The sequence below is a fragment of the Cottoperca gobio genome, chromosome 10 (assembly GCF_900634415.1).
Source record: "Cottoperca gobio chromosome 10, fCotGob3.1, whole genome shotgun sequence".
NCBI lineage: Eukaryota > Metazoa > Chordata > Actinopteri > Perciformes > Bovichtidae > Cottoperca > Cottoperca gobio.
Window position 1 is genome coordinate 6,901,876 of NC_041364.1, and position 27,686 is coordinate 6,929,561.

Consider the following 27,686-nt stretch of genomic DNA (forward strand, 5'->3'; position numbering starts at 1 on the left):
GCTGGATTTATTCTTGCTTTGGCATTTCTTTTATTCGTTATGTTTAGAGACTAAAACAGTGAATGTCAAACCTAAAATCAACTCTCGCCCATTTGTGAAGTTCTCTTTGTATGAAGCAAAAGGCAAAACAGCATCACACATATTTGAGCAGCCAACCATGCAGTGACCATTGGTTCCCTTAAACTGGAGTGGATGTGCGTGTCATCTACCATGAATTAAAGCTGAGTTGGCACTTTAACCTCAGTTGCTATTACGAAATCCAAAGTGACAGTGTGTAGTATAAGCGATTTGTGGTGCATTGGGTGCAACATGGACAAACACCAACAGTCCTTTAACACAGAAATGTGGCCTTTCAGACTAAATGAGAAACTAATATAACATCAACAATGTCAAATATAACAACACCCACACCAACAGGCAATATATTGAGTATATATATATATAATATATAATGTGTATGGAGTGTCTAACACAGGTTTTGGAATGTACAGTAGATGCAAATATGTAGCCGTTTGCGAAAAGTGATATTTTACTGTTAACTGATGGAGAATAAGAATACTATCAGTCGACTTATTGAGTCCACAGAATGCTTGAAATCCCCTCTCACGCTTTCCTCTCAATCTTCTCTACTGTAGCACATACAAATAAAGTGTTTTATGAGCAAATGTCACAACACTAATTGTCTGAATTCCAAGCAGTTATCCATCACTTCTCTCTTTGCACATATGCTTGGCATTAGGGTGTCTTGCCAGCAGTGTTTGCTGAGTGATGTATGGCAATAAAGAATGAGCATAAAAGCATCAGCCTAATATCAGCCAACACAACATACACATCCAGGTGCAACAAAGCTCAGTTACCACAGTGCAAAAAACGTCCAACACTTTTCCTTCAAGAGTGAGAAACCTGGTTTGGATGTGCATGCATATATACTGTAGGGTTCAATGGTTCCTGATATGCTCTTGCAAGAGTCTACCTGTGGAGAGGACGACCTTCTGTCACTTAGTTATCCTGCAGACAAACAATTTAAGGCAAAAGTTCATTAAACCTCTATAAAAACATTTGTGCAGCGATTTCCTCTTGTATTTCTTGTAACTCTAACCCTTTGTCAGCAGGGTGGCTTAGTGAGTAGAATCACTGTCCTAGAGATGGAGGAACAAAGTTCAAGAGGCCGCCTCAGCAAGTAGCAATTCTGTAGCAATACAGTGAATCTTCTACCTCTTGGGAGCTAGAAAAGTGAACTAAGTATTTTCCCATCGGGCTCGTGATGTATAACAGGCTAAGAAAAGACTATATTCCTGACTGGCATTAACATTTTTTGGGGGATTTCATTAGGGACATAGATAGTTAAATCCTCTATCGTGCATCACCCTTTATCAGTGAGCACAAAAGAAACCATCTCATTAGAGGTGGGGTATCGACAAAGTCAGACTCATAGTCAAAGTCAGAAGATTCATTGTGAAAAGCCTCAATCAATTTGGTGTGATATTTCTTCATCAAAAGGTGCGAGCAATATAAATCATCTTTTATCAGTTGTCAGTAGAGAAAGGTAAGATACCTTGGAGATGTGAAATCAGCTGGAGTATTCCCCATGCTTTAAACTTGAAGGTAACAATGCTGATTGATGTCGAAAGCCTGTGCAAGACCTTGGGAGAAGTTACTTTGACTTTGGTGTTCATCATGTTTCACGGTGCAACTTTACAAGGAAACATGGCAACAATACAGACAGAATGTCTATTTGATCCATTCACCACAGATATGGTGTCTATCTCCGGGTTTTTCTAGTTCCCAAGAGTTTGCAGGGAAAGACAAAAACAGACAAGAGAAATGGGATCCTGCCTAAGATATTGATTCACTTAGAGTCCACTGGAGCCCCATAGAGGAGCTGGCATACCAGGAGCTCCTACACATGTGTTAATACACAGTGGCAATGAGTAGGCATTGAACTGCATGTCTTCCTGGTCACATAACGTATGTAAAGGATAGATCTATACATTTTACAGACACCTCCATCAGTCAGCAGTCTTGACTGCAGAGGGTGTTGCCATGTAATGCATCCGTCTCCGTCCTAATGGCTACTCTGCGATCCATTCACCAATACATGAAATTGTAGCTCTTTCACAAGACCAATTAACTCATTATCTGGTCACCTCCTGCAACCAATGAGATTTCACAAAGTAAGCCTTGGTGCAAAGTTTCTTTGTGTAGCAAAAGAGATTACAGCGAGACAGATAATAGAGTCAGACATTGTGTAATTGTAAAGGCAACAAAAAAGTTTTAGTTTAAACACATAACAATTTAGAACCATTTTGATCAGAGAAAATAACTTTTGAATCTATAAATTCAGCACTGAAATACATAATAGAATAACCTTTTACAATAAGAATCCCTCTTTGAGGAAGCAGCAGGACGGAGACATTCTAAATGGGACACGGTAAAGGGATGATTCCCTGAGAAATACCCTAGTGCCCCAAGGGCCACAATATAGCATAATGTAATGACACGGAGACCGAGGATTTAAGTAGCCGAGTGTGGGCTGAAGTTAAAGGCTTTTTTATAACTTGAACTCCAAATGCTTTCCCAAAAAAAAAAAAAAGAAGCATTTAGAGGCTTTTATTTTGTCTGTTTAGTTTAGCTGTGATTATCTAACTCTGCTGTTCCAGCAACCCAATTACAGCACAGGAATCAGAAAATTAGAAGGAGCCAGGAAAACGCTGGGTGAGAAGAAATGTCAACAACCAACCAGAGCTCTTATCTTGCCACACGCCTCTCCATCCGGACGACTCTGAATCCATCGTCACAGTAACGGCATATGATGAGATGTTGTGAGTGGAGCTGGTTGGAGGTGTAGGCTGCGGTGCAAAGTGGAAATCTCACTTGCAAAGCTGTGAATATTTCTGAACCTCATTATGATACTTGATAATTGCAAGACATTGCAAGATTTTCTCACTACCTGTATCTAAATTGTATTGTTGTATTTATGATGTGTGAAAGAGAATATAATATATAATAGAAACTGAGAGAAACAGCACACAGTTCCTTAGATTATAGCTGGAAGGGTTTTGTCTGTGAAGAAAACATACACAAGACAAAATACTTCTTGAAAAGGATTTTTGGTTTAAAGTCAACATTTTTTAATTCAGTTGCATTTTTTCTCAAAGACCGGGTCACAACCTGGTACCGACGCGCACAGTGTTGACTACCGGCCCGCAAAAGATGTTATTGACAAGAACCGTTCATCCATGTCTCTCTTTGCCCTATAGATGCTCCCGTGGGTTCTGACACATTCATCATGACAGATGTCACAAAAACAATGACCTATCAAAGAAATCAGCTTTTAATGTGGAATTAAATGAATGGAGCTTTTTTACTTTATTTTTGACAACTTATCCTGACTGGATGCACTTCTTCGTCCCTCTCCAGTCAATGTTTTTTTCTTCTTGGTAATTATTTAGATGTTTGAGCTTCACTGTCTAGAATGATAAATGTGCAGAGTTTGTTTTCACCTTAAATCTCAACACAAATGTGATGGAAACTTGAAGCCGCCGATGCACAGACACTGAGAAAAGACTTCACTGTGAAGTAGGAGACATGTTGTGTGCAACACATTTGCATAATAATTCATTCATTCTGGATTTATGAATGATTGACAACATGAGGAAATATATCAGACATGAAAATTATATTCAAAGAGGATTCATTTTAGATGTTTTAAAACATGGAGGATGTATTGAAATAGTCTCAGTCTAGTCACAGACTTTGAACAATAACCCACATTAGCTTTCCTGCTAGTCTCCTTCTTATCTAACTTACAGACATGAACAGTTCTGCATCTCCGATTGCAGACTAGATAGCTAATTAGCTGCTCAGTTGCAGCACATTAAACAGCATGTCAACGTACCTGCAAATGACATTTTGGTCCAGTTAGATGCCGGTGTGGTCCTTGCTTCTAAATACCGCTGCCAACAACACACTGTAATGGCTCATAAGCTACAGAGCAAGTGTGTTTACTTTGTCTCTGTTCCCCTGGCCGCCAGTACCGGAACTCAGCCTGCCAGCTGCTGTCAATCAAGCAAAGACCTGCCCCTCGCTGGTTGCGGCCAAAATAACATTTCTGATATTTCCCAAAGACCTACTTCTTTTTAATATTATGCAATAAGGGAAGACTATATGTGATTTTAGTTGGACTTAAAGGTTTTTTTTTCTGGTATTTTTTTCAAGAATTCCTAAAAAGAATTGCAGTGCTGTCAGTCTTGTGAGTCATTACTTCTGTTGTTTTGCAGATATTGCTACTTTATAAAGGCAGAGGATTGCTAATTGGCAGTCGTCACTTAAATAATGATAAAAATGATCCTTTTAAAGAAGCTGTCAAAAGGTGTCCATTTCTCTTGCACGCTACATTGACAAACCAAGGTTGGACAGAAAGAGTGAGTGACACTTTATGGTCCCTGAAGGCAACAGCAGCACACATGGTCACACACAAGTGTTCATCAGCAGAGACAGGCGTTTCACGGACTGTCACGTGTCATCAAACATGATGGAGAACCTCGACAGCCTGACCTGAACACAGAAGCTTATAGAAGATGAAAAAAATACGTGGGCTTAACCTCCACTCGGCCTATCAGAGAGTGCCAGTCAATCCATCTCACAAGTCCATTATCGTCAGTCAACACAGAGTGATGCACTATCTGGACCCTTCATGAGTAGAGGTAAAAGTCATAAGGGTGAGTAGCTATGGTCAGATGCTTTATCCATTAAACCCATCAGAATCAAGGTTATTGACCTTTCTTCTTCTGGTGGATTGACTGGAGCTCTGATTGAAAGCAGAGGCAAGAGAGGGAAGACATTGATGGAGAGAAGTTCAGAGACAAGAATATTACGAGAGTAAGACTTAAAGCAATGGAAGGAAAAAAGTGGCCCGTCGGCCAAATCTGGACCAAAATATGTGGAAGTAGTTCATAGTTCACTTACAAATTTCTAGATAACAAATCCCAAATAAATATGACCTTGTAACATCTAACACTGCTCCCATACGAAGAGCTACTTGAACAGTGCATCGTGCTGGAATGAAGTCCAATACACTTACAAGATAACACATGTAAATAATATATAATATCTGGCCATAACAGATTTGTGTCAACAACAGTTCTTTCATTCCACCATAAATGTAGTAGTCTCATACTCTGTCTCGTAGTACAACACAGAATATATGTTCACATATCTGAGTCATTTTTTTAAAATGAGGAATGGAGAAAGAACCGGCCCTTTGCTTTACTTAACCCTAAAAGTGATTGAACAGCCAATCTGGAGGCAATTAGGGTTTAATCTGTACATTGTCTGCATCATTGTCCTCAAAACCCATTTCCTAGAAGTTATGTTTAGTTATATTAATTTGTTGTTTGAGAGTAGCATCACTGCTGCAAGCATTATGTTCAGTAGGAGAGCTACATTTTTGTTTTCCATGGAAGTCGAAAGGTGTTGGGTGGTGATTGGAAGACCAGGGTTCGCATCCTGACTCCCATGCGTGCGTTGGTTTAGACATGTCGTAAACTCCTGTTGTGTGCTTTAAAGAATGGTTAACTATTCTCTATTAAACCAATCCTGATCGTTCCCTTACCTCAACCAAGTGCTGTGAGTAACCAAACAAGTTAAATTGTTCTTGAGGATAGCAAAGGAAAGCAAATGAAATATGTTGCAGAAATGTTGAGTATCAACAAGAAGTCTGTACATTAGGATTCTCTAATTATGCTGATAATGTCATTCCTGTTGCAAAATTACAAGTACATCACAAGAATGTCTATCAGATGGGGTTGGTCACAAAATGCTAACCTCACCAATTCATGTGATTTATTTAAAATAGATAGTTGTCTGGCTGTTAAGCCCCAGTCAATACCGTACCGGCGCTCCGGCCCGTAAGAGTTAACCGTCTAATCATTTGCTGTAGTGACTTCAGATTAAATGAACAACCCTTACTTATTATACAAAGACCTGGGGGGAAAGGAAACCCATAAACTGTAGCAGGGGAATGTTAAAAGGCTGTTAACAAAGTGACTGCTGTGTTGATACAAACATGGCAACGCAACAATACCCTGCGGCCGTCATAATAAATATGAACTGACACTTCAAAGACACAAGACTTGTTGTCACTGCCAAGTTGCCCGATAGATTAACCGAAGAGACGACTGCACGCTTTGACCATTTATTATCTACTGTACGCGGGACAATGTACATTAGTGCACTGTAATTAGTTCATCAGTGCCATTAGCTGTTTATTTTAGGGTTTTAATCCACCCAGGTCCTGGAACCAGGCCAAATACAAATATCTTGTTGTTTTCCTCTAAGATTAATTTCTACCAAATGAATAAAGTCACATTTAATATATATTGTATTAAGATAATACTGTCTTCTGCATTAGAATGTAATCTGTTGCAAATACGTTTATCTCAACATCAAACCAGAGATTGTGTGATGTGTGAAGCATGCTAATTCTAATATGCTTTAGGAAATAATGTTGTGTACATTATGTTCAGTATTGCAACAAGATGAGGAAGCTGTTCCAAAAATAAATACAAAAGTTGTAATTTGTGTAAGAGAAAGCAAGACAGAGGGAAAGTGAGGAGATGCTGCACAATTTGTTTTTTGGAGGAATTTAATTCTGTCACATTGAGAAGTTTCGTCAAGCAGATGATTACATTTTCTCAGCACAGTGGATGTCTGTTGTTGTAAAGGGTCATGGAGAGATCGTGACGGAAAAAGCCAAAATAAGCATCAAGGAACAGGCGGAGTGGTTTTGAATGAAATCCACTAAACTTCTGAAACATCAGCATCAAAATACTGCCTCCATAAGGTGCCGCAATGGTTTGGTTGGAAGCCATTAAAGACCATAAATATCCGGTTGAGGATTGTAGTCTTATCTTTTATCACAACATTTTCTTTATGTATAACCTTTACCTGATCACAGAGCATACGGGGCTTTGAGGTTTTACAGACGACGACAAAAAACTTAGTTAAGAGGAAATGCAAATATGTTGGCTTATTCCCAACAGAGTGAGGCTGACAGTAATAATGAGAGGGGTAGGGAGAGACAAGTACAGCCATGGGCCAAGAGCCGGATGCCAAAAAACAATTGTGTGTGATAGATCAAGCTGTGAGAGGAAGATGAAGGGCACGTCGGGGTCAGAAAATAGAAATCCTCTGTGATCTCCCACATATTTCACAAACACCGTCTGTGGCGTTACAGGAGACACAGTGGGGAAACAGATGGCATCGAGGGAAGATAGTATGTTGAATGAAAAAAGAGAGGAACACAAAGAAACGGAGAAACAATGAACGAAGGAACTACAGTGGACGTGGACTGATTATGAAACAATGGGCCCCTGGGCACAGACATGTGAAAGACCTCCCATCCTTCCTGCATAAGAGCAAGACACCAAGATTGAAAGAGACACAAAATGACTACAAATGATGAAGCTGTTTTGTTTCTTTTTGTAGTCATGCTGTGTGTCTTTGTGATTGTTTTGCATCTCTTTGGAATCTCACTGCTCGTTTTCCCTCATTGCCTCATTTTGTTTATCTGTTCTGGTATTTTTTTTAACCAATTTTGTGTGTCTCTGTAGTCGTATTATGTCTCTTTGTAGCCATTTTGTGTCTCTCTGTAGCTGTCATTTATTAGTCATGTTCATAGACTGTATATAAGAAGTGGACGTAGTCACTGTGACATCATTTATCGACGATGGTTTTGAAGCTTCGAGTTTGGCGGTCGCCATCTTGTTTTTTTTTCAACCAGAAGTGACACGAGATAAGAAATATTTAGAGAACCCACATTTTTTAAAATAACTTTCATGAACTGAAAACACACTGTAAGGGTTAAAGTTAAAAGACGAAAATTCAGAGAGCACCCAGACTCGACAATGAAGGCCTGTCAATCACAATGTAGCCACGCCCCAAAGCATATGCTGCTTTATCGTCTATTTTACAAAAAACTCATCAGGAAAATGAGAAGTAGGGTCATTTTTTCCCAGACTTGTATACAACAGGACTTATTTTTGCCACTAGTGGAGTCGCACCCTGCTGGATATTAGAGTAAATGCAAGTGAAAGGCAATTCCACATTGGCTCCTAAGTGTGTCGCTTTGTCGTGTTGCATTGTTGAAATGGTAATAGTCACTTCAAACTGAGGCTCTGGCCCTTCGGACTGTTATTACCGAGGGCCAGTCAAAAAATCTATCCATGGAACCAGAGGGTCCTACAGGACATTTGGGAGATGGCTAGTTCTGACCTCTGGAGCTTCCGCGCTGCATGGCTGGCTGAACATATTGGATCCCAATACTAAACCATTTGAGAGAGGTGCTGAAGGTGACGGGAGGGAGTGAGATGGGAGAGCTCTGTGGTTTAGGTGTGAAACGGGCCTTTCTCACATTAATCATGGTCAGGTGGAACACTGAACGAACCTGAACAGCTGCCCCTCCCTACTCTTTACTGCAGCTTAAAGATGATGGAACACCAGAAACCACTAGGGCTTTCTCGGAGAACACTGTAGGACGATATAGATTACTAGAGAAACTGTACAGGGGAGTACACAAGGGAGTATATTTCAGACTAACACACAAATACTTTGAACTGTTTAAATTGTCTGCTGAAACTCGCTGGTTTTTGCCTCCACCTCAAAATCTATTAAAGAACAGATTTACCAAGCCTTATAGGAGTGTGACGACTGATGAGTATTTAAAAATCTCTGCCTCTCTGTGTGTCTCCCCTGCTATGGATCAATAACTCTTCCATACTGTCTATAATTGAAATGCACGGAGCCTGAGGTGATTTAGCTGGCTTTAATTTCCTTGTTCGTTATGAATACAAATATAATCCCAAGGACATCAGATCTCCATTCATCTATAAACACACACAAACACATGCGCTCGTTCCTGCCTGTACTGGGGCATACCTCAGTCATATACAGTATATTCCACCCAGCCATCTTTAAAGCACTTTACAGATGCCACTGATCTCCTGATTATTATCTCAATTAAATGCTTAATTGTAAAATAAATAGTAAACAATTTCCCAAGATGTAAGTCGACATATTCAAATGTCCTGAAACATTTGAAAAAGGCAATTGAGGTCACTATCATAGAAAACAAAGAAAATCAACAACTTTTTCTGATTTCACACATGCTTAAAAAATTACTTTTAATTATAATAATAATAATATAATAATAATTATAATTAATTAGTATTGTTGCAGATTTATATATTTATATTATATATTATATTATTATTTTATTTGTAAAGCACAGGGCTAAAGTAAAATATAATATTCTCATTTAATACATGCCGGTCTGTTAATCCAATTACAATTCAGAGAAAATCTGTCTTTACTAAAGTCTAAAGGTGGCGGAGAAATGGGCAGGCTACCATTTAATAAAAGGCAAACAGGCACTACTTTCCATCTCTACCCCTACTTTAGTTTGGCACCTGTACACTTTACCCTTAGAGAAAGGCGAAATTACAGAGGGAAAGAGAGGAAAGTGACATCAGCATGGTAGAGTAAGGAGGAAAGAGCTTAAGAAGTGCAGGACCTTGTTAAAAGCCCCTCTGTGACAGCCAAGGAAAGGCTGCAGCTCCGAGTCATTAAATGTGGCTGAGGTTGGGGTGAGTGACTCCAAAGAAAGAGAGGACAGAAAGAGAGGGTTTCAGAGGCGAGTGCTACAAAATAAGGAGAGAAGCGCTCTAAAAAGGTAAAAAGCAGAGAAGTGATGAGAACGAGACTGCCTCTATTTATTTTAGCCACAAAACTTTTTCCCGCAGAGTTGATGCTCATACACAAATGTTTTACAATGTAACTAAACTGATGGAAACTATCTGTTGTTATTGGACTTCTAAGGCTCCACAACCAGCAAACTCACAGGAGCTTTTGACCTCTGTAACATCCAAAATATGTTTACCTCATTGAATCTTCAATCATTCAATCCTTGTCGATGGACACAGAGTCTGGCAAAACAGCACAAATGAATAATTCAGCAGTCGAAGCAGCCTCCTCTGGTGTTTGGAGGCCATCTCAGATAGTGGTATAAATCCAACAGTTGCCACACGCTTAAATGAATAAGAGTGTAGCTAGAACAGCTCAACAGCCTTTACATTTGTAAATAAGCTTTCTGATCCTATAAATCTCCAGGCAACACTCAGGTTTCAAGAAAATGCTCGGGTTGATTTCTATGCAGCGGAGAAGCACTGATACAATTCACAAAACATTCAGCTGACAAAGACTATTAAAAACATTCCCCACCACACGTGTCCCTCGACCGACAGGCTTTTCTTGCGCTGTCAATCAGGTGTGAATCCAATATTCATTTTCTATGTTGGTTTTAATATGTCATTTAATGTTGTTGTGATTCTGCTGCTTAAAAAGAATATACAAAATAATTCAAATAACCTCTCAACTGTGACCCACAGTTATCCATTCCTCCTCAAATGACTTTACAAAGTGAGTCACTGAGGAGGAAGATGAGAAACTATCTGGCTAGAGAAATGACGTAATGTTAAAGTTGGAGATTTTAATGGCACGAATTGCCTCAAACAGGATGTATTCTGAATTCACTCACAACTCAGGTTCAGTGTTTCTCTTTGGCCAGGCAATTTCGATGAAATGGTCCCTCTCTCCGATGCTAAAAGCACCGCTTTTAACAAGAGCAGCGGAGAAGAAGAAAAAAAAAACCCTGCTTTTAATCCGCGAGCACACCTGACAAAGATGGAGTCGTCCTTCCAAGCTTTTGAGTGTTTCAAAGTCATCCCATCAAGAGGGGAAATCTAAAGCGGAGTGTCTGGGGAACAAAAACACTGGAGGGAGAGGACTCTCATTTGGCTTCAGCTCTCCTATGGCAGCCATGCTCCCCAGGCTGATGAATGAAGGGAGAAACTCATCTCATGACTAATTATTTATCTTCCCTCCAGAAGTGTTGTGTCTGGGGGTTGGAAATAATACAACCCTCTGCTCTGTAGTAAACAAACTCGAATGATGGAGGTGAGCGAGTCGCCTCTTTTTCCCCTCACAACACTGTAGAGCATGGCTGCCATACATACAGCCCACAGACACAATCTGGCAGGTTATACTTCTACTCTCCTGTCGTTGAGTGCATTTCTTAAATAACTTTTGTTGGATGAAGAGTGATGTTACTGGGTACCCTGTTAGCTCACCTGGTAGAGTGGGCGAACCATGTTCCAAGGCTGAGTGTATACTGCATGTCATCCCCCCCCCTCTCTCCCCTCCCCATTTCCTGTCCATCTTCAGCTATACTATCATTAAAAAAGCCCCAAAAATATGATGTTATTATAGCAATGGATCCATTGCTTTTGTATTCTAAAACATCATTGTTGCTAATTAGGGCTGCCACTCAAAACATTAAGAACTGACACATAAATTTCTGAAATGCACAATATTCCCATCTATGCTGTTTGAAATGCTACCACACATTACATAATTAATGCTCAGAGAGAAACACATATTTAAGTAATACTTTAGGAACACCCAGTACAGCAACTCGAGTATTAACCAGAACAACAACTGCGCAGGCCAGTCAAGTTGTAATTGTGTTGTCATGTTAAAACAGGAAAAGGTGTGTGTGAAAATGTTGCCACAAGTTTAAAAGCACACAATCTTTTGATTATCAATATAACGTTTCTGTAACATCAGCAAAAATGTCAAACTTTCTCTGGTTCCAGGTTCTCAAATGTGAGAATGTTCTGCCTTTCCTTGACTTACTAATTAATCTATTGAATATCTTGGGTTTTTGTATACAATAATACAAAACTTGCCATGTGTACATCAAAAAAAGAGTTGTTTATTGCTCTAATCATACTGACCGAGTAGCCATACTTTTGCTTCCCAAATACACTGTCAAATAAATAAATAATAAACTTTATTTATACAGCATCTTTCAAACACAGTTACAAAGTGCTTTCCAATAAAAACAGAAAACACTTTAAAACAATAAAAAAGTGGGTTTTTTAAAAGTGACTTCAAAGACGAAACAGCTCTGATCTCGTCAGGCAGGTCATTCCAGAGGTCTAGGAGCCCAGACTGAGAAGCCTCTATCCCCTTTAAGTACGTATCTGGACCCAGGAACGACCATGTGCGACGCATCTGAGCATCTCAGGGTGCAGGAAGGGACACAGGGAATAAGAGGTCTGATAAATGGGAGACCAAATGTACAGTCTTTCCTTTTTGCATGCGAATATGCATTCTGAATTTTAGCCAAAAACTAATACAAAGTTTCAGCATCCTGAGCTTTGGCGGGGGAGTATGACTGGCAGTCACATATAGGTCTGTTGCTGTAACAATAACACTGCCAATAAATTGACACACAACTGCAAGGACATAGATACCAACTCGATTTGGCTGACAGCTGAAGCCTCATATTATTATTAAAAAACGTCGGCATTTTTGCACAGGACAAGGATTTTGTGGATTATATTGCAGTGTAGTCGCTCTACGAAGTTATCACTTCACAGGCAGTATGAAAAGGAATTAAAAGCTATCATAATGAACATATGGCATGCGAGTCTCGTATTAAAATATACTTGAAGCCATTCCTTTAGGATCGAATAAAATCCAATTGCAAATGTTTCACGAGGAAGGAAATGCACTCGACATGTTTTATAGACCTCAGGGGTACACACGATGAGTTATGGTGAGTAACGCTGAATGTGAACAGAACTTTTGTGAGTTTACAAGAAAACTCCACAGGGCACCTTTAATCGAGAAGATAAGAACGTGGTAGTTAATAATAATCGTGTTATTTTGTGGATGATGGTGATGTTATCTAATGACACAGTTTAGCCTGTATTCCCCCCACAGTTTATATCTGGGGTTCTAGGTTGTGATTACTGTATAAATCAACTTCAGTTTAGAACTGAGCAGACACCTAGCAGGAGGCATTCAATTCTAATAGAGGGAGGTCTGTGTCCTCTAGCACTTTGAGCCTCTAATCTCTTATTCATGTATTCCAGGTGAGAGGAGAGAGGAGCAGCTACAAGTGGGAGCCGAACGGGTCAGAGAACAGAGATGGATAGTGGGAGAAAGCTCTGGTTGAAAGAAGGAAGAAGTGAGTGGGATAAAAAGAAAAGGAGGGGGAAAGCCCCGACTCACTCTCATCCCTCCGTGAACTTATCAGTGGATTCTACATAGGAGAAGAAAGGTTCAGGTCCTGGAGCTCCACACAGACCAAGATCAAACAGAATCCCCATTTGATCCAAATGTCGTTTGAATGTTTTATGGTAGACAAGATATTGAGGTGAGGCTTGAATAAGATGTGGCTCAAAAGAGCTCTGATCAGCGGTAGCCTGTCATTTTCACATGAGAATGTTACACTTGGGAGCTTTTTTTTACTGAGCATATAAACTGTATACATAATTTAAAATACTGAGCAAATATACATATCTTAGTGTCGTATGATTGGATTTTCAAAGTCCCATTCCCTTTACATTTTGTCTTGATATTGTCAGTCACTGAATTCATTAACGGCTGGTGAAGGCTGTTCACATTTACACAGTAAAGACTCCAGCAAATACACCACTGTTGAGCACCGGAATACTGAAATGTGATGCATACAGCATACGCCCGCTTACTAACCAAACTGCATTAAGGGTAATTAATTTGTGTCACTGAAAGGTTAAGTACACATCTTTTAATTTTATTTTACCAACCATCAGCCCATTTTCACATATGCAGCAAAAATAAATACATTTAATCATGAACGCTGCTAATGCATAGAAACATATACGAAACCTACACAGATTACTTCAGATGTGACAAAGCCCTTCAAGGATGCAAGGAAGCTATTCCAAGACGTGTTTCCTCAGCGGAGACTGCCTAGGACGAGAGTATTTACAGCTTAATATGCAGATGCCATCACTAAGCACTCTCATGTAATGCACACACACACACACACACACACACACACACACGTGTGCTAGCAAACCCTTTTCAAATTTAGCATGTTGTGCTGCCTCAGAACTTTCATTTCATTTGTGCATAATACTGTACATGAAAGGGATTTCTGAAGCACTAACATCGTGAATACATCAGCAAGCAAGTAACTGAGTGCAAATAATAGATATGAATAATGCACACCTGAAAGAAATCACTGCTCATACAAGCCTTTGAAGTTGAGATTGGGGACACGTTTTATATCTCTAACTAAGCTCTATTGGATCAGGAAGACACAAAAAAAATGCTCTAAACCTGGGTCACTAGTGAATTGCAGCGTGTAATGGGTTAACGTGCTCCAGATAGAGGAGGAAAGGGGAGGGGACTGCTCCTCTGACGTCACTATTGAAAGTGAAAGTAAGGAGGAACAGAGCCGCATGTTTTTACTTTCCTCTACAGGCCTGAACAATTTGTAAAAAACCTACACAAACCAGGTAAAGTTGCCATCTATCATGTTTGCAGTCTTGTCTTGGGTGTTAACTACTTTCTATTTCAGTGATTTCAAATACAGATAACAATAAATCTGAACTTTATACCACTCTAACTTTTCTTCCCCCATGTGGTTTCCAGACATGGCTTCTGCTGCTAGTGCTGAGGATAATTTCCAATGTTCCATATGTCTGGATGTGTTCACTAAACCTGTGTCAATTCCTTGTGGGCACAACTTCTGTTTTGACTGCATCAACAAACACTGGGACACTCAAGATACTGTATTCCTATGTCCACTGTGTCAAGAGAAATTCTTCAACAGGCCGATGCTTCGGATTAACACTTTCATTGCTGAGATGGCAGCAAATTTCCGGGAATCTGATCAAGAAAGACCTCGTGCTACTCCTAAAAAAGCAGGAAATGGAAACGTGCTTTGTGATATGTGCACAGGGGCAAAGCTCACAGCCTTCAAGTCCTGCTTAGTGTGCTTCATTGTCTTTGTGTGAAACACATCTGGAGCCTCATCAGAGAATTTCAGCCATGAAAAAACACAAGCTGATCAATCCCGTTGAGAACCTGGAGAGTAGAATATGCAAGACGCATGACGATCCTTTAGAGCTGTTTTGCAGGGTGGATCAAATGTTTGTGTGCAAGTCCTGTAAAGACAGTGACCATAAATCCCACGAGGTAGTGAGTCTGGAAAAGGAGGTTCAAGAGAGGATGATAAAGTTGGGAAAAGAAAAGGAAATCACAGATCAGATGCTCCAGGCACGTCGGCAGAAAATTTGCGAGATCGAACACTCAGTGGAGGATAGCGTAAAAAATGCTGTGAAGGCCCAGTCATACGGCGTGCATGTGATGAATGATGTGGTGGAGTACATTAGGAGAAGCCAAGCGCAACTCACGGAGGTAATTGAGGCGAAGCAGGAAAAAATTGAAACAGAAAGTAAAGGCTTCATTAAAGAACTGGAGGAAGAAATTGTGAAAATAAAGCAAAGAAAGTTGCAGCTTAATCAGGTCTCATTCACCGACGACGCCTTGATGTTCCTTGAGAATTTGCTGTCTCTTACCATCACTCAGCCCCAGGTTAAGGACTGGTCTGATGTGACATTTAACAGCGACGAGTTTACTGTGCAGGGAGCCATGGCCATGCTGAAGACAACGGTGGAGAAAGAAATAAGGATGCTGTGCGATCCCGACTTGAGAGAAATGCAGCGGCACGCCGTAGATGTGACTCTGGATCCTGACACGGCAAACTCTCTTCTCAATGTCTCTTCAGATGGGAAACAAGTCATGCATGGAGACAGAAAGAGGAGTCTCCCAAACAAACCAGAGAGGTTTGAACATGTCCTTAATGTCCTTGCAAAGGAGTGTTTCTCCTCAGGAAAATTCTACTATGAGGTCCAGGTTAAAGACAAAACAAGCTGGGATTTAGGAGTTGCCACCCAGTCCATCCACAGAAAGGGCGATATAAGATTGAGCCCCAAGAATGGGTACTGGACTATTTGGCTGAGAAAGGGAAAAGAGTTAATAGCCAATGCCGGCCCTGCCATTCCCCTTCATGTGAGGGAGGTGCCTCAAAAGGTTGGGGTGTTTGTTGATTACGAGCTGGGTCAAGTTTCCTTCTACGACGTGGACGCCAGGGCGTGCATCTTCTCCTTCACCGGATGTAGCTTCACCGAGAAGCTCTTTCCGTTCTTCAGCCCCTGTTTTAATGACGGCTGCAAAAATTCAGCGCCCTTGATCATCACTCCTGTCAAACACAACAGCTGAGTTTTGTTATCTGGATTTTGTGAAAGAAAAAGGAGACAGGGCGAGGGATTCGCAGCGAGATCTTAGAAGAGCGTAGAAATGTTTTTATGTGTGAAACTCATGGTGTGGCATTTTGTTTTTCCCATCCATCAGTGTCAGTGCAGTCTGTCGCTGCGTGTCGCCTGTCACACTGACAGCTGTAGATCTCCAACTAGTCCACACGCAGGGATATCGGGACATTCACGAAAAAGGTGGCTGACAGTATTTACAAATATGTAATGTTAAGTCTTGTGCTGCTTGGAGTGCAACATATCAAGACTGTTTACTTATGATATGATGGATGGGATTGATACCTGTTACTGTGTTCACAAAATACTCTGACCTACATGGTGAAGGGGTCACCATGTACACAGCCACCAATGGGAGAAAAAAATCAGCACAGAAATGTTCAAATACGTTAAAGGAATCGTAGAGTTAGAGTTTTCAGTTGATGCAATTATTTTCACCACTTAATGTTAGTGAAAAGTGTAGTTATTGAATGTCATTGAGTGGCACAAAATGCTTTGTCCTCTAATTAAAATCACCAAGTTGCAACACAGCACATCTGTCTGATAGGGAGAAACCAAAGCCAATAAAGTCTGTTTGTTTGTCACTGGGGTAACATTTAATTATGGTTCTTTCTTTTTCAATTCTTTTAAGAGTTGTGTATGTGTTTGGATTTGATTTTTACAGCATGACTGCGTTAATTTTTGAACATTAACCATATGTTTATCAATGTAACCATTGCATCAAAGGTACCCTGTAAAACTAAATCATGTTTGTGCCTGGACCTTAACCAGACAAATGATATCTTACTGAAGATGTGCTGCTGTTCTCTCTTATACAGTACATCACTTTAAATTGAATTGATTTGTCTTTTGGACTGATAGATAGGTACTTTATGGATCCTGAGGGAATCACTGATGGTGGGACAAAAGTATTTTTTTTAAAACACTTTAAAGTCAGAGAAATTGTGTTGTGTCATGTGACATTTCATTTAGATGTAAAAATATTAAACACATTATTTGATCATGAAAATGCAGCCCTGGTCTATAATACTGGACTGTACGTGTGTTGGATGTACTGGAAAGTATTTGATGTTTACTATGGGATGTTTGACTGGAATACAATGAATGGGGAAACAATAATAAAGGTAATTAAGGAAGATGCAAACAGTAATCTCCTTGATTTTTTTTCATTTGGACCACTCACTCGATTAAACAACTCACAACAATCCAAGAAAATCGTGCCAACAGATAAAGAAACTATATGCTGAATTACTTTAATGTGCAATTAAAGAGCATCAGTCACTTTGAGGAATATAAACACAAATTATAGACTCTCTTGACAGCCTGAGATATACACTTAGCAATTTTGGAGCCACCACTCCACTCAAAATAATCCATTACGTTTCTCTCCCAGAGCGGTTTGAAAAATAATGTTAATTCTGCTTTTCACAAACAGAGAAATGTGTTTTTAATGATTTGACACAGATAATTGCATGCCATGTCTCAAGTGGAAACAGGTTATCTGCAAAATGGGAATAGAAATATGCAGGCGTAGAATTAATGTATGAATAGACATCTTGGGTAACGTTATGCAACTGCAGCTTTGTTATATTGTTAATCGTCGTGGAAGAAGTATTTATATATTTTTATTTGAATAAAAGTAGCATCCAAAATCTCACTTTCATAAAAGTATTGAAGTAATAACAGCTAAAGTATCTGGTGGAGGTGAAACTACCATTAAGCTACTTTATGCTCCGTTTGGTGCTTTAATGTATAACAATGTATCAGCTGTTATGAACTGATCACATGTTTGGTATTAAAAATCAGAATCGGGAAATAAAATGATAACTATATCTGTGGAATAAATTTAGTGGAGTAAAATATAAAGTAGCAGGAATTTAAATACTGAAGTACAAGTGCAATAAAAATTGTACTTACTGGAGTGAATGTACTTAAGTTATATTTAAAAATGCTCACGGTAACAGCGGTGATCTTTGTAATAGTTACTACCCAATAAATCAGTCAGAAGAAGAGTTATTCAATCTTCCAGAAAGAAAATCTATTTCTGATTTATTACGTTGTTCAAATATTATTTTGGAATAAAACTGAAATTATATAATTGCTACACAGTGACCACACAACTCCAAAAAAAGCCGCCTATGTTTAATTAAATGTAATTAATTTAATTAACATTTGCATATTAAAATCACAGTCTTGGAGTGTGCACTGTGCTGCTTCTAGTGCAATAAGACAGCTGTTGATTTGTGACGCTAACCAAGAGCACATCACATGTGACTGCTGTTGATTCAGTCAGTGCATGAACTCGTATTCTGCCAACACACCAGCAGAACTGCTCATTCTGCTCATTTGATTTGTGTTTAATCAAAACAGAACTGCAAAGAGAGAACTATCCTGAACTGCTGCAAAATGCTGATAAAAAGAAAAAACCTGGATAACTCCAGCAGTTTGTACAGGGGGGGGGGGGGGGGGCCTGAGGCTGTCTTTGTTAAGCATTGTTTGAAAAGAGACACGCTGGTGAGGAGCAGTGCAAGAGTGATTAATGAAAAGTAAAGGATCTAACTTCTGTATTATGTATCACAAAGAGTTTGCAAATGAAGAAAAATGAGATTGTGTTTGAGTCACCAAGCCAATAACATAAAGCTTTCTACTATAGAATGCATTTGTCACTTTCCCGCTATTAAATATTCATAATTCCAAATACTTTCTTTCTCGTATACTCTAAAATATAATAACAATTGGTGTTGAGTACTTGGGTTGGACACCTACAGAACAACTGTGTTTCCACTCAGCTACACACGATCTTATTACTGCCGTCTTCACTACCTGCAGTCTGTTAATAAACAGCTACTGGGTTGGGTTGAAGATAAGCTGTGACATACGCAGAGAGGATAACACAACATGAATGTACATTATATATATATATACACATTTCATACATTGCTTGATATATTTGTATCCACACTAGTGGTGTGGGCTTTATGATGGCAGTCCTCCACTTGGTGGTGAAACTGAAAGCGAGATGTCTTACTATTGGATGGATTGGCATGACATTTGGTAACGACATTAATGGTCTTCCTCAGGATGATTTGTAAAAGCTTTACTGACCTCTTAACTTTTCATCTCGTGCCATCATCAGGTCAAACATGTATATTCGTCTAATTCGATGGTTTATGACTAATACCTGAAAATATCATTTTCCCATCACATGATGACATTCCCATCACCCTTCTTTGTTTTTAATGCTAACGGTTAGCATGCTAACATGATCAGATAAGTAAGTATATGTATATGGTAAACATAATACTGTCTAAACATCAGCATGTTAGCATAGCGACGCTAGCCTTTAGCTGAAATGACAACTGAACGACCCCTGGGGTGGAGGTGTGGAGAATGGTGGGTGCTGTCAGGCTAGAGAACGTTGATAAACTACATATCTGTATTAGTTGTTCCTAACAGGCTGCTTGAATGTTTGTCTCACTGTGGTAGATCATAAATACAGTCTCTGAGCACATTGGTCTGTGTCTGGGTAATTACACTGGCTTAATGAATGACAGTTTGTGAAAAATACAAGTACATCGTGTGGTGTGTGCGTGTCCATGTTTTGAAGGGACCACATGCCTTTGTCCTACAGTATGTGTATCTAATGAAGTGCCAGATGTAATGAGATAAATCTATCCATTAGGGTCCCTTAACGAGACTAAATCCACATGGCGGCTAATGAGTCGGTGCTCCATCAGTTGTCCTCAGAGGGCCGGAGGTCTTGACTGAAGCTGGAGACGACCCGGAGCCACACAGAATCACACCCTCTAAGCCAGTAAATCCACAGCTCCAGCTGTTGCAGACCTACATCATTTAGCTACCAGTCCTTCAGGGAGTGACTTCAAGTTAGCAAGCAGCTACAACTGATAAGACAGTGGAGTCATAGCCGGCAGAGGGAAACACTAATCATCTGTAATCATTGATCTGCCATTACTGGGCCATACTCATTAGCCTGATGGAACAATTCTCTGTAGCATTCAGTTGTTACTGAGGCTATTATTAACTTTTAAACATGTGCTCTCTTCACATGCTCTACATGCTGTGCAACAGCATCTAAATCTAAATCTAAATTCTAATTATTTGCCTCAAACTTTGTTTCATCCGTAGAAGTATTATAAAGCAAACAAGTCCATGTACTTTATTCACTGTCACAGCAAGAAGAGATGCTGCGTATTGACCTTCTATGTTGAAAATGGAGCATAGAGAGAGAAAAGAAAGAGAGACAATCAAAATCAGGCAGTAAAAACTCCGGAAACTATTAAACTTTTGGGAGCATTTCAATTTGAAAGCTGATGTAGTGACCTGGTAGCTGCACAACAGCGCTAGCAAAGGGCTAGCGCAGCAACGCAAGGTAAAGGGATCCTGTGTGCTAAGATAAGATAAGCCCTGCTAGCTTCCCGACAAGGATCGGCAGCCACCAGTGCCATACCTGTTTTAAAAAGACACCTGGCAGTGGTAAGTGGTGTCTGTTGTGTAACAAGGGTGTCATGCTGTGCAAAAGAGGAAGAACTGTAGCGGCTTGTGAATACATTTGCATGCCGCTGAACCAACATTCAGAGCTTTTGCCAATTTAACTGCACTTCATACATATTCTTGTTTGTTCTGTGTGTATGACTTTTATTACTGTGCAATTATAAATAATACCCACTGAGAACCACTTGATTTTTCTCTCATATTCTTGCCTTTTAAACAAGACAGATTCTCCAGCCACACTAAGGGCTGTGTGAGGCTGTTCTTAGACACAGCTGTGCTTTGGGTTATACAGTATGTTCCAAATCCAGCATGCTGACATGAGCAAGGCGCTGGACCCCCTGGGTGCTGTATATAATAGCGTCCCAATGCTCTTTATACTCCCCCATTTTCATTTCCAGTTAACCATGCTCGGCATCTTTGTTTAGTGTGTTAACACGCTAATATTTGCTAATTAGCAGTAAATACAAAGTACAGTTGAGGCTGATGTTTCACAGTCATTAATCAAGCTAATGGATACATTTGCATTTTTGAACTGATGCTGGCGCTGGATAAAAAGTGAAAGGGTCACCGTGTCATTAGGATAAATCGTCTGAGGAGCATAAATGTATGTACAAAAAAATCTAAATTCATCCAACATAACCGACAGATACACATTGCCATCTCTAGAGACAAGAGACAGCGAACAATACAAATAACTGTTGTTATCCAATTATTTGATTAATTGGCAGAGGTAGTAGGAGTATTTGATTATGCACATTATCTATAATTGCAACCTTTTAACATCTATCCATCATCTGTAACGACAGGGTGGGGGGGCTTGAGCTTATCCCTAGCTGACTTTGGGCAGGAGACGGGGTACTCACTGGACAGGTCGGACAACTATTCACCCAGAATAAAGCAACGCTAACACAAGAAGACAATGCAAACTCCACACAGGAGTGTTAATCCAAGAACCCTCTTGCTGCGAGGCGACAGCTTTGCCACCAACCCTAATAAATCAAGCAGGCAGGCTTGCAGAATACAGCATGATCACATGTATGAAAATCAAACATGAAAGTATGTAGGAGTGTTGTTTTGTCTGGTTATCTTGTTGTTAAGCATTTTTATTTATATTACACACTCCATTATAGGTTAACTAAACATGCTTTCATTACATGGACATGAAATCCATTTCCTTCATAATAATGGAACAATTTGTCCTTTAAGGCTGTGAAGCTCGAAGCTGTGAGTAAATGCAGAGGGACTGGAGCGAAAGGTGTCATCATGATAGTAGGGCACTCATCCTGCTTCAATGGCACCTTTATTATAATAGTGCTCAAAACTTGACTAACTGACGGAGAGAAGAAATAAAGGATGAGTGACTTTTCTCTCTATCTCTAAGATGGAAGGAAACAAACTGGGTGGCTTTTCCAGTGACAGATCAGATTTGTGCTCCACAAAGGCTTTGATCTTAAGGCTTTCTGACAGGCTTTAATCTGAGCAGACCACACAAACAAACACACACACACACACACACACACACACACACACACACACACACACACACACACACACACACACACACACACACACAACTTATTTTCATTGAAGCCACATACAAGATGGACTTCATTCATTTCCAGCCTTCTGTTTGTGGTCTTTAGAAAAGTCAGTACTTGTGTTTAAGTGAACTCATGCAAAGGACACTGTGGTTGATAAATAACAAGATAGTGTCTATGAAAAGGAAAAATAAAATGTGAAAACCATGTTAAGCTCATCTGTTTTCCTTTATCCACAAATTGTGGTGAGTCATACTGTACTGCGACTCTGCTTTGTATGCCTATTGAAGATGTTGTCACAAAGGTCGTTTTTATAAATAAATATATGAATGCCTACTGCACCTTTTCTTTCAGTTATTTGCGTTGGATTTGTTGCGGCAGGTGTACGTCTCAATATTTCTGAACAAAGGACAGAGGGCATGTGGGAAGAAGAGGACATTTTAACAACAAAGCAAAAATGGTAAAAACTGGGAAGAAGCTGAGTTGACTCATCTTAAGGCACCCTTGGGTTTATGACAAAAAGAAACCCGGATGGAAGGAAGCAGCCGCTAAAAGGAGATACAAGTGATTGAAGTCCAACACAAACAAATAGTAAAAGACAAAGAGGAGCTGCATACCTTCCAGGCAAGACCATAACTCAACTTATTTCACTCACGTAACGTTTACAGTGATGTCAACATTAGTACACCTCCTCAGTTATATTAGTTATATTAGTTATATATATATATATATATATATATAAATTATATATAGTATATTATATATATCCTAATACTGAAGTAATGTCAAAACCATCTTTATTGTTTATTCACTTTTAAATGATAATATATATATATATTAAAAATATAATATATATATATATATATATATAATATAATATATGTAATATACATATATATATATATATATATATATATATGTAATATTTATATATACATTATATAATATAATATATATATATATATATATATAATTACATATAGTATATTATATATATATATATATATATATATATATATATATATATATATATATATATATATATATATATATATATATATATATATATATATATATCCTAATACTGAAGTAATGTCAAAGCCATCTTTATTGTTTATTCACTTTTAAATGGCTTACTACTTGGGGGTCCAAGAGGGCTTGAGCAAATCCCAGTGTGCATTGGGCCGGGGGCATGGTACACCCTGGACAGGTGTAACAATATATACTAGATATTTTATTCATTAACTCTTTACTATCATTCTGGAGGAAAAAAGATTAAATTGACTTGAAAAGCAATCTCAGCTGCCTAAAACAGTAAACCGTTTGTGTAAGATTTAAAGGGATGGCACTCGTAAGATCAACACTGTTGTTGACTGGGCTGAAACATTATTTACTTTACATAATTGGAGACACTAGCCAGTAAATGAAACAGAACTGAAAGAAAGATGGGTCATGTGTACATTATTTCCCATTGGACCACCTTGTCTATCTAGAAAAGCACACACGTAAGGAATTGTTGCCGACTGTCCTTAGCAGGAGAAAATTAGCCATGTCGCCAGCTAGTGCGAGGTTCCCCATGCCATGTTTGACTATGAGCACCACCAGTGAGTTAGCTGTGCCCTGCAAGTGCTGATATTAGTTAATTTGGAGACCCTGTGTATCTCTGCCAGATTGTAAATCCAGACCAATTACTGTCACCCCGACACATGAAAACATGGAGCAACTCCTTTCTGTCTTTAGGGCCCTTCTTCTTTCTACTTCCCGTAATGCAATTAATTAGAAAGCCCTTCCTTAATTAGACAGCACTGTGGCCCTGGATAAAATGATGCTCATTGGGTAAGTGTTTGCAGGCAGAGACTACAGTGCTTGCATGTGCACACAAAGACAACACCAGGGTATTTTGTGTATAACAGGTCAGTGCGTGTGGGAAAAGCTGAAGGCGTGCAAGTTTTTTGATTGGCAGGATTGTTGGCACGGTAAGAGGCTGGTAAATGTGAAATCTCCACCATGCATCATCCTGGTTTTAGCCGTGTGACCTCCAAACAGGCCAGACAAGCAGAGCCGCGGGCTACAGCGAGCTAATCAAAAACAGCAAAGACCAAACAAGGCTACCTCTTTCAGAATGTCTCAAAATAACAGGATTATAGTTTATCTCTCACCAGCAGTTATTTGATGCTCGTAGCATTTAAATTACATTCCATCAGGAAACATCCAAGCAGACAAAGTGAGCCTCTGTAATTTCAGGTAGGGCCTGTGTAGCAGTATTGAAAACCCAGAAAGGACAGGTTTCTTTATTCTTTAGTGTCATGATGTTACTGTGGTGAGTTAGTATTGCCAATACCTGGAGCCAGATTGGTTCTTTTCCTCTTATTGCCATTTTCAGCGGTGTTTTCCAGGGAAGGACACTCTGTCATCAGTGGCCCATTGGAGCTGTTGAAGTGGAGAGGGTCGTTGCTGGTCGTCGGGTCAAAGGGCAGAGCGCTGAGCCCTAAAAGATAACAACAAGAACCATGTTAGATGAGACGAAACAGCAGTTAAAACAGCTGTGGTCGCACGCAACAATACGTATCTTAAAGATGTGTTAAAGGTGAAAAGACTTTGCTTTCCCATAGTACAAAATATCCATCATGTTTACGATGTCTGCAGAGCTGTTTGATCAATATGATTGACTCGTCTAATACTGTGTATGCTGAAATCTTCATAATCTGACCTCCGTGCACTGGTTGTTCGTCTGAAGATAATGTGAATATATCCAATTAATACGTAATTCTGACAGAGTTGCCATTCCCCTACGAGTAATGACCCAAAAAAGTTCCTCAAAACATGAAAGACTGCCAGTAGATGAGATATAATGAGCATCAGAGAAAAAACAACAACAGCAAAGAGGCTCTGAATCCCCCCCAAAAAATATTTCTATGCTGAGATGCTGGAGTGAGTTTCTAGATCTTACCTTTAAAACATATTAGTGTGGGTAGACTGTCTACACACACACACACACACACACACACACACACACACACACACACACACAGATACATAGACACAAATAATATGACTCATCAAAACACAAAAGAGTAATAGTCTGACAAAGAACTTGAGTAATAGTCAAAACAATCATTTTTAGATGTTATTTTCAAACCCAAAATCTGGTCTAAATCATCAGCTATTGTCCCTTTTATAAGGAACTTATCCTGCATAGTTTATACATTCATTCTGAGGAGGGCGTGGAAGACAACGGATCCATACTAATGTGAAATACATATAAACTCCTAGCATTTCAGGAATCAAACTCAGTCTTATCCTGTTTACCTCCGAACGTCTTTTTATTGTCTCTCATAGATCTCAGACATACTGATATGATTTGAACAATTATAAGATGAATGTGGCATCTTTGCATTTTCTTTATTTCATTAAGAATTGCATGATTGATTTAATCGTGACATTGCAATGAAAGGTCAAAATGATTCATTTTAATGTGACCTTTCAGTTTCCTTTTGACATTAACATCTATCTCTGGGCTTTCGTATATTTCTATCCAATAACATAATATACCAGGTGAACATTTAGTTTAAAAAGCACCATATGTGAACATTACATGTTTAATAGAGCCATTTATCTGTTAAGTACTTTGAGCGACTCAAGATTATCAGCAGATTATTTGTGTTTTCTTCCTATTTTTCTTTTCACAGTCTTTAAACAAAAGTATATTTAGATATTTAACTAGGATCCGGAACCATTATCATCTTTAAAAAGTAAATTGCAGGTAATTGGAAACCGAATCCAAGTGAAAGTCGGTCATAAAACAAACAAACTGTATTTTTTTGTGTAAAATCCATTTTGAAAATCTGTATAATCATATGCATCTTGTATCGGGAGTGTTACTACATTTGCTACAGCTCAGTCTTCCGGTCAAATCTAAGTCTCTAACATACATAATGCAATTAGATTTACTTTCTTTGCTCACTAGAAGTACATACATGTACCTTCATTTCAAAGTATTTTATCAGTAAAACTCTGGGTATCCCATTTGCTCACGCAAGTTTCTTCTTTTATTGGGAATTGTGATGTGCTACATTTATATATATATATATATATATATATATATATATATATATATATATATATATATATATATATATATGCATTTACACCTGTATTCATCCACTTATGAACAAAAAAGCCTGCTAAGTCACGTGAATCGGGCTCACACACCACATGTGCAGTATCCAAACATTAATCCTTTTTCATTCTGACAATTTGCCTAAAGGCATCTTTTTTTTTTTTCCTGTTCCATCCTCTTCATCCCTCTTCCTTCAGTGTAACTACTGCACATCAGGATGCACAGAAAGGTGCCAGCAGACGCTGACGTGAGATTGGCTTCATGCATTTATGGATGCAGCTCAGGCTCTATATCACTGTTATGTCTCATTCTATATTGGACAAGACCAGGCCAATAATGTGTTTACAAGGGATTTTAATAGCCGCCTTCATTCAGCTGAGCCTCTTCCCCATTCACTATTAGACAAGGATAGATGGAGCCTTTCTCTACTTGGTCTTTCACCAGTCTGTCTTTTTTGTTTCTCTGCACTTCTGTGGGCTTCTCCTCTATCTATCTCTACGCATACGTGGCATTTATTTATGCAAGTACATCCATCTATCCGTCCATCCATCCATCCATCCACCTATCCATCTATAAGTCCATGTTTTCTGCATGTAGTGGTGCAATTTATGTAAAATTAAGTTATTTTAAAAGACCGTACTGTCATTGTATTTAGGCAACAGCTTTGTAGCTACATTAAAATGTTTTTTCTTTATGTTTTATGTTCCCTATAGATGTTGTTGTTGGGGTCTTGTTTTTAGCCATATTTGTTGAAACAGTTGAAACAGTTTGGGTGTGTTATGCTAAGTAGTAGTCCTCAGCCACAACCGATGTATCAATAAATGAATCAGATTTCGCACAGGCTCCCTCTGGAGCGAAGAAGGCTTCAAACTACTTATCTTTGTACTCCCCTTAAATCCAGAATCAAAATAGTTGCTTTTCATTAACAGTTAATAAACTTAATGTGTAAGCGATCATTTCAGCTGTAAAATCTTCGATCAAAGTGCGATAGAATAAATCTTCAAGGAAAGGGATTTGAGTGAATTAAAGACATCCGTGTGTGCGCCTCCTCTAATAACAGCTGTGAAACGAACAAAAATACTTTTTTCTTTAATTTGAGATGAAGGCTGGTCTCAGCAGGCAGAAACACGGGCGCAATTTCACACCAAAATGATTCCGTTAACGTGTAGTGCGCCACCCGAGTCGCATAAACACCATCACAGCTGCGTCACTTAACTTCTCATTTAGCGCAGAAAGACATAAATCATTAGAAAATGAAGAAATCAAAGTAACATGAAACACCTTCCATCT

The 27,686-nt window shown here is 39.1% G+C and overlaps 2 protein-coding genes across 7 annotated transcripts in view; one reads left to right on the forward strand and one right to left on the reverse strand.

The window, feature by feature from the left end:
* Nucleotides 1-27,686, reverse strand: part of LOC115014455 (ecto-NOX disulfide-thiol exchanger 2-like) — a 152,988-nt gene that overhangs the window by 81,653 nt on the left and 43,649 nt on the right. For all 6 annotated transcript variants that reach the window (XR_003832909.1, XR_003832908.1, XM_029441310.1 and 3 more), the window contains exon 2: nt 24,618-24,764. Coding sequence is in view for 4 of the 6 variants with exons in the window: in XM_029441310.1 (XP_029297170.1) it covers nt 24,618-24,764 (147 nt within the window). In the remaining 2 variants the exon portion in view is untranslated. The remainder of the gene's footprint in view (nt 1-24,617; nt 24,765-27,686) is intronic.
* On the forward strand, nt 14,322-17,365 carry LOC115014456 (E3 ubiquitin-protein ligase TRIM21-like). The gene is given in 3 exon segments (XM_029441311.1): nt 14,322-14,411; nt 14,548-14,894; nt 14,896-17,365. Coding segments are annotated over 2 exon segments (1,629 nt in total). The 5' UTR covers nt 14,322-14,411; nt 14,548-14,549; the 3' UTR covers nt 16,180-17,365.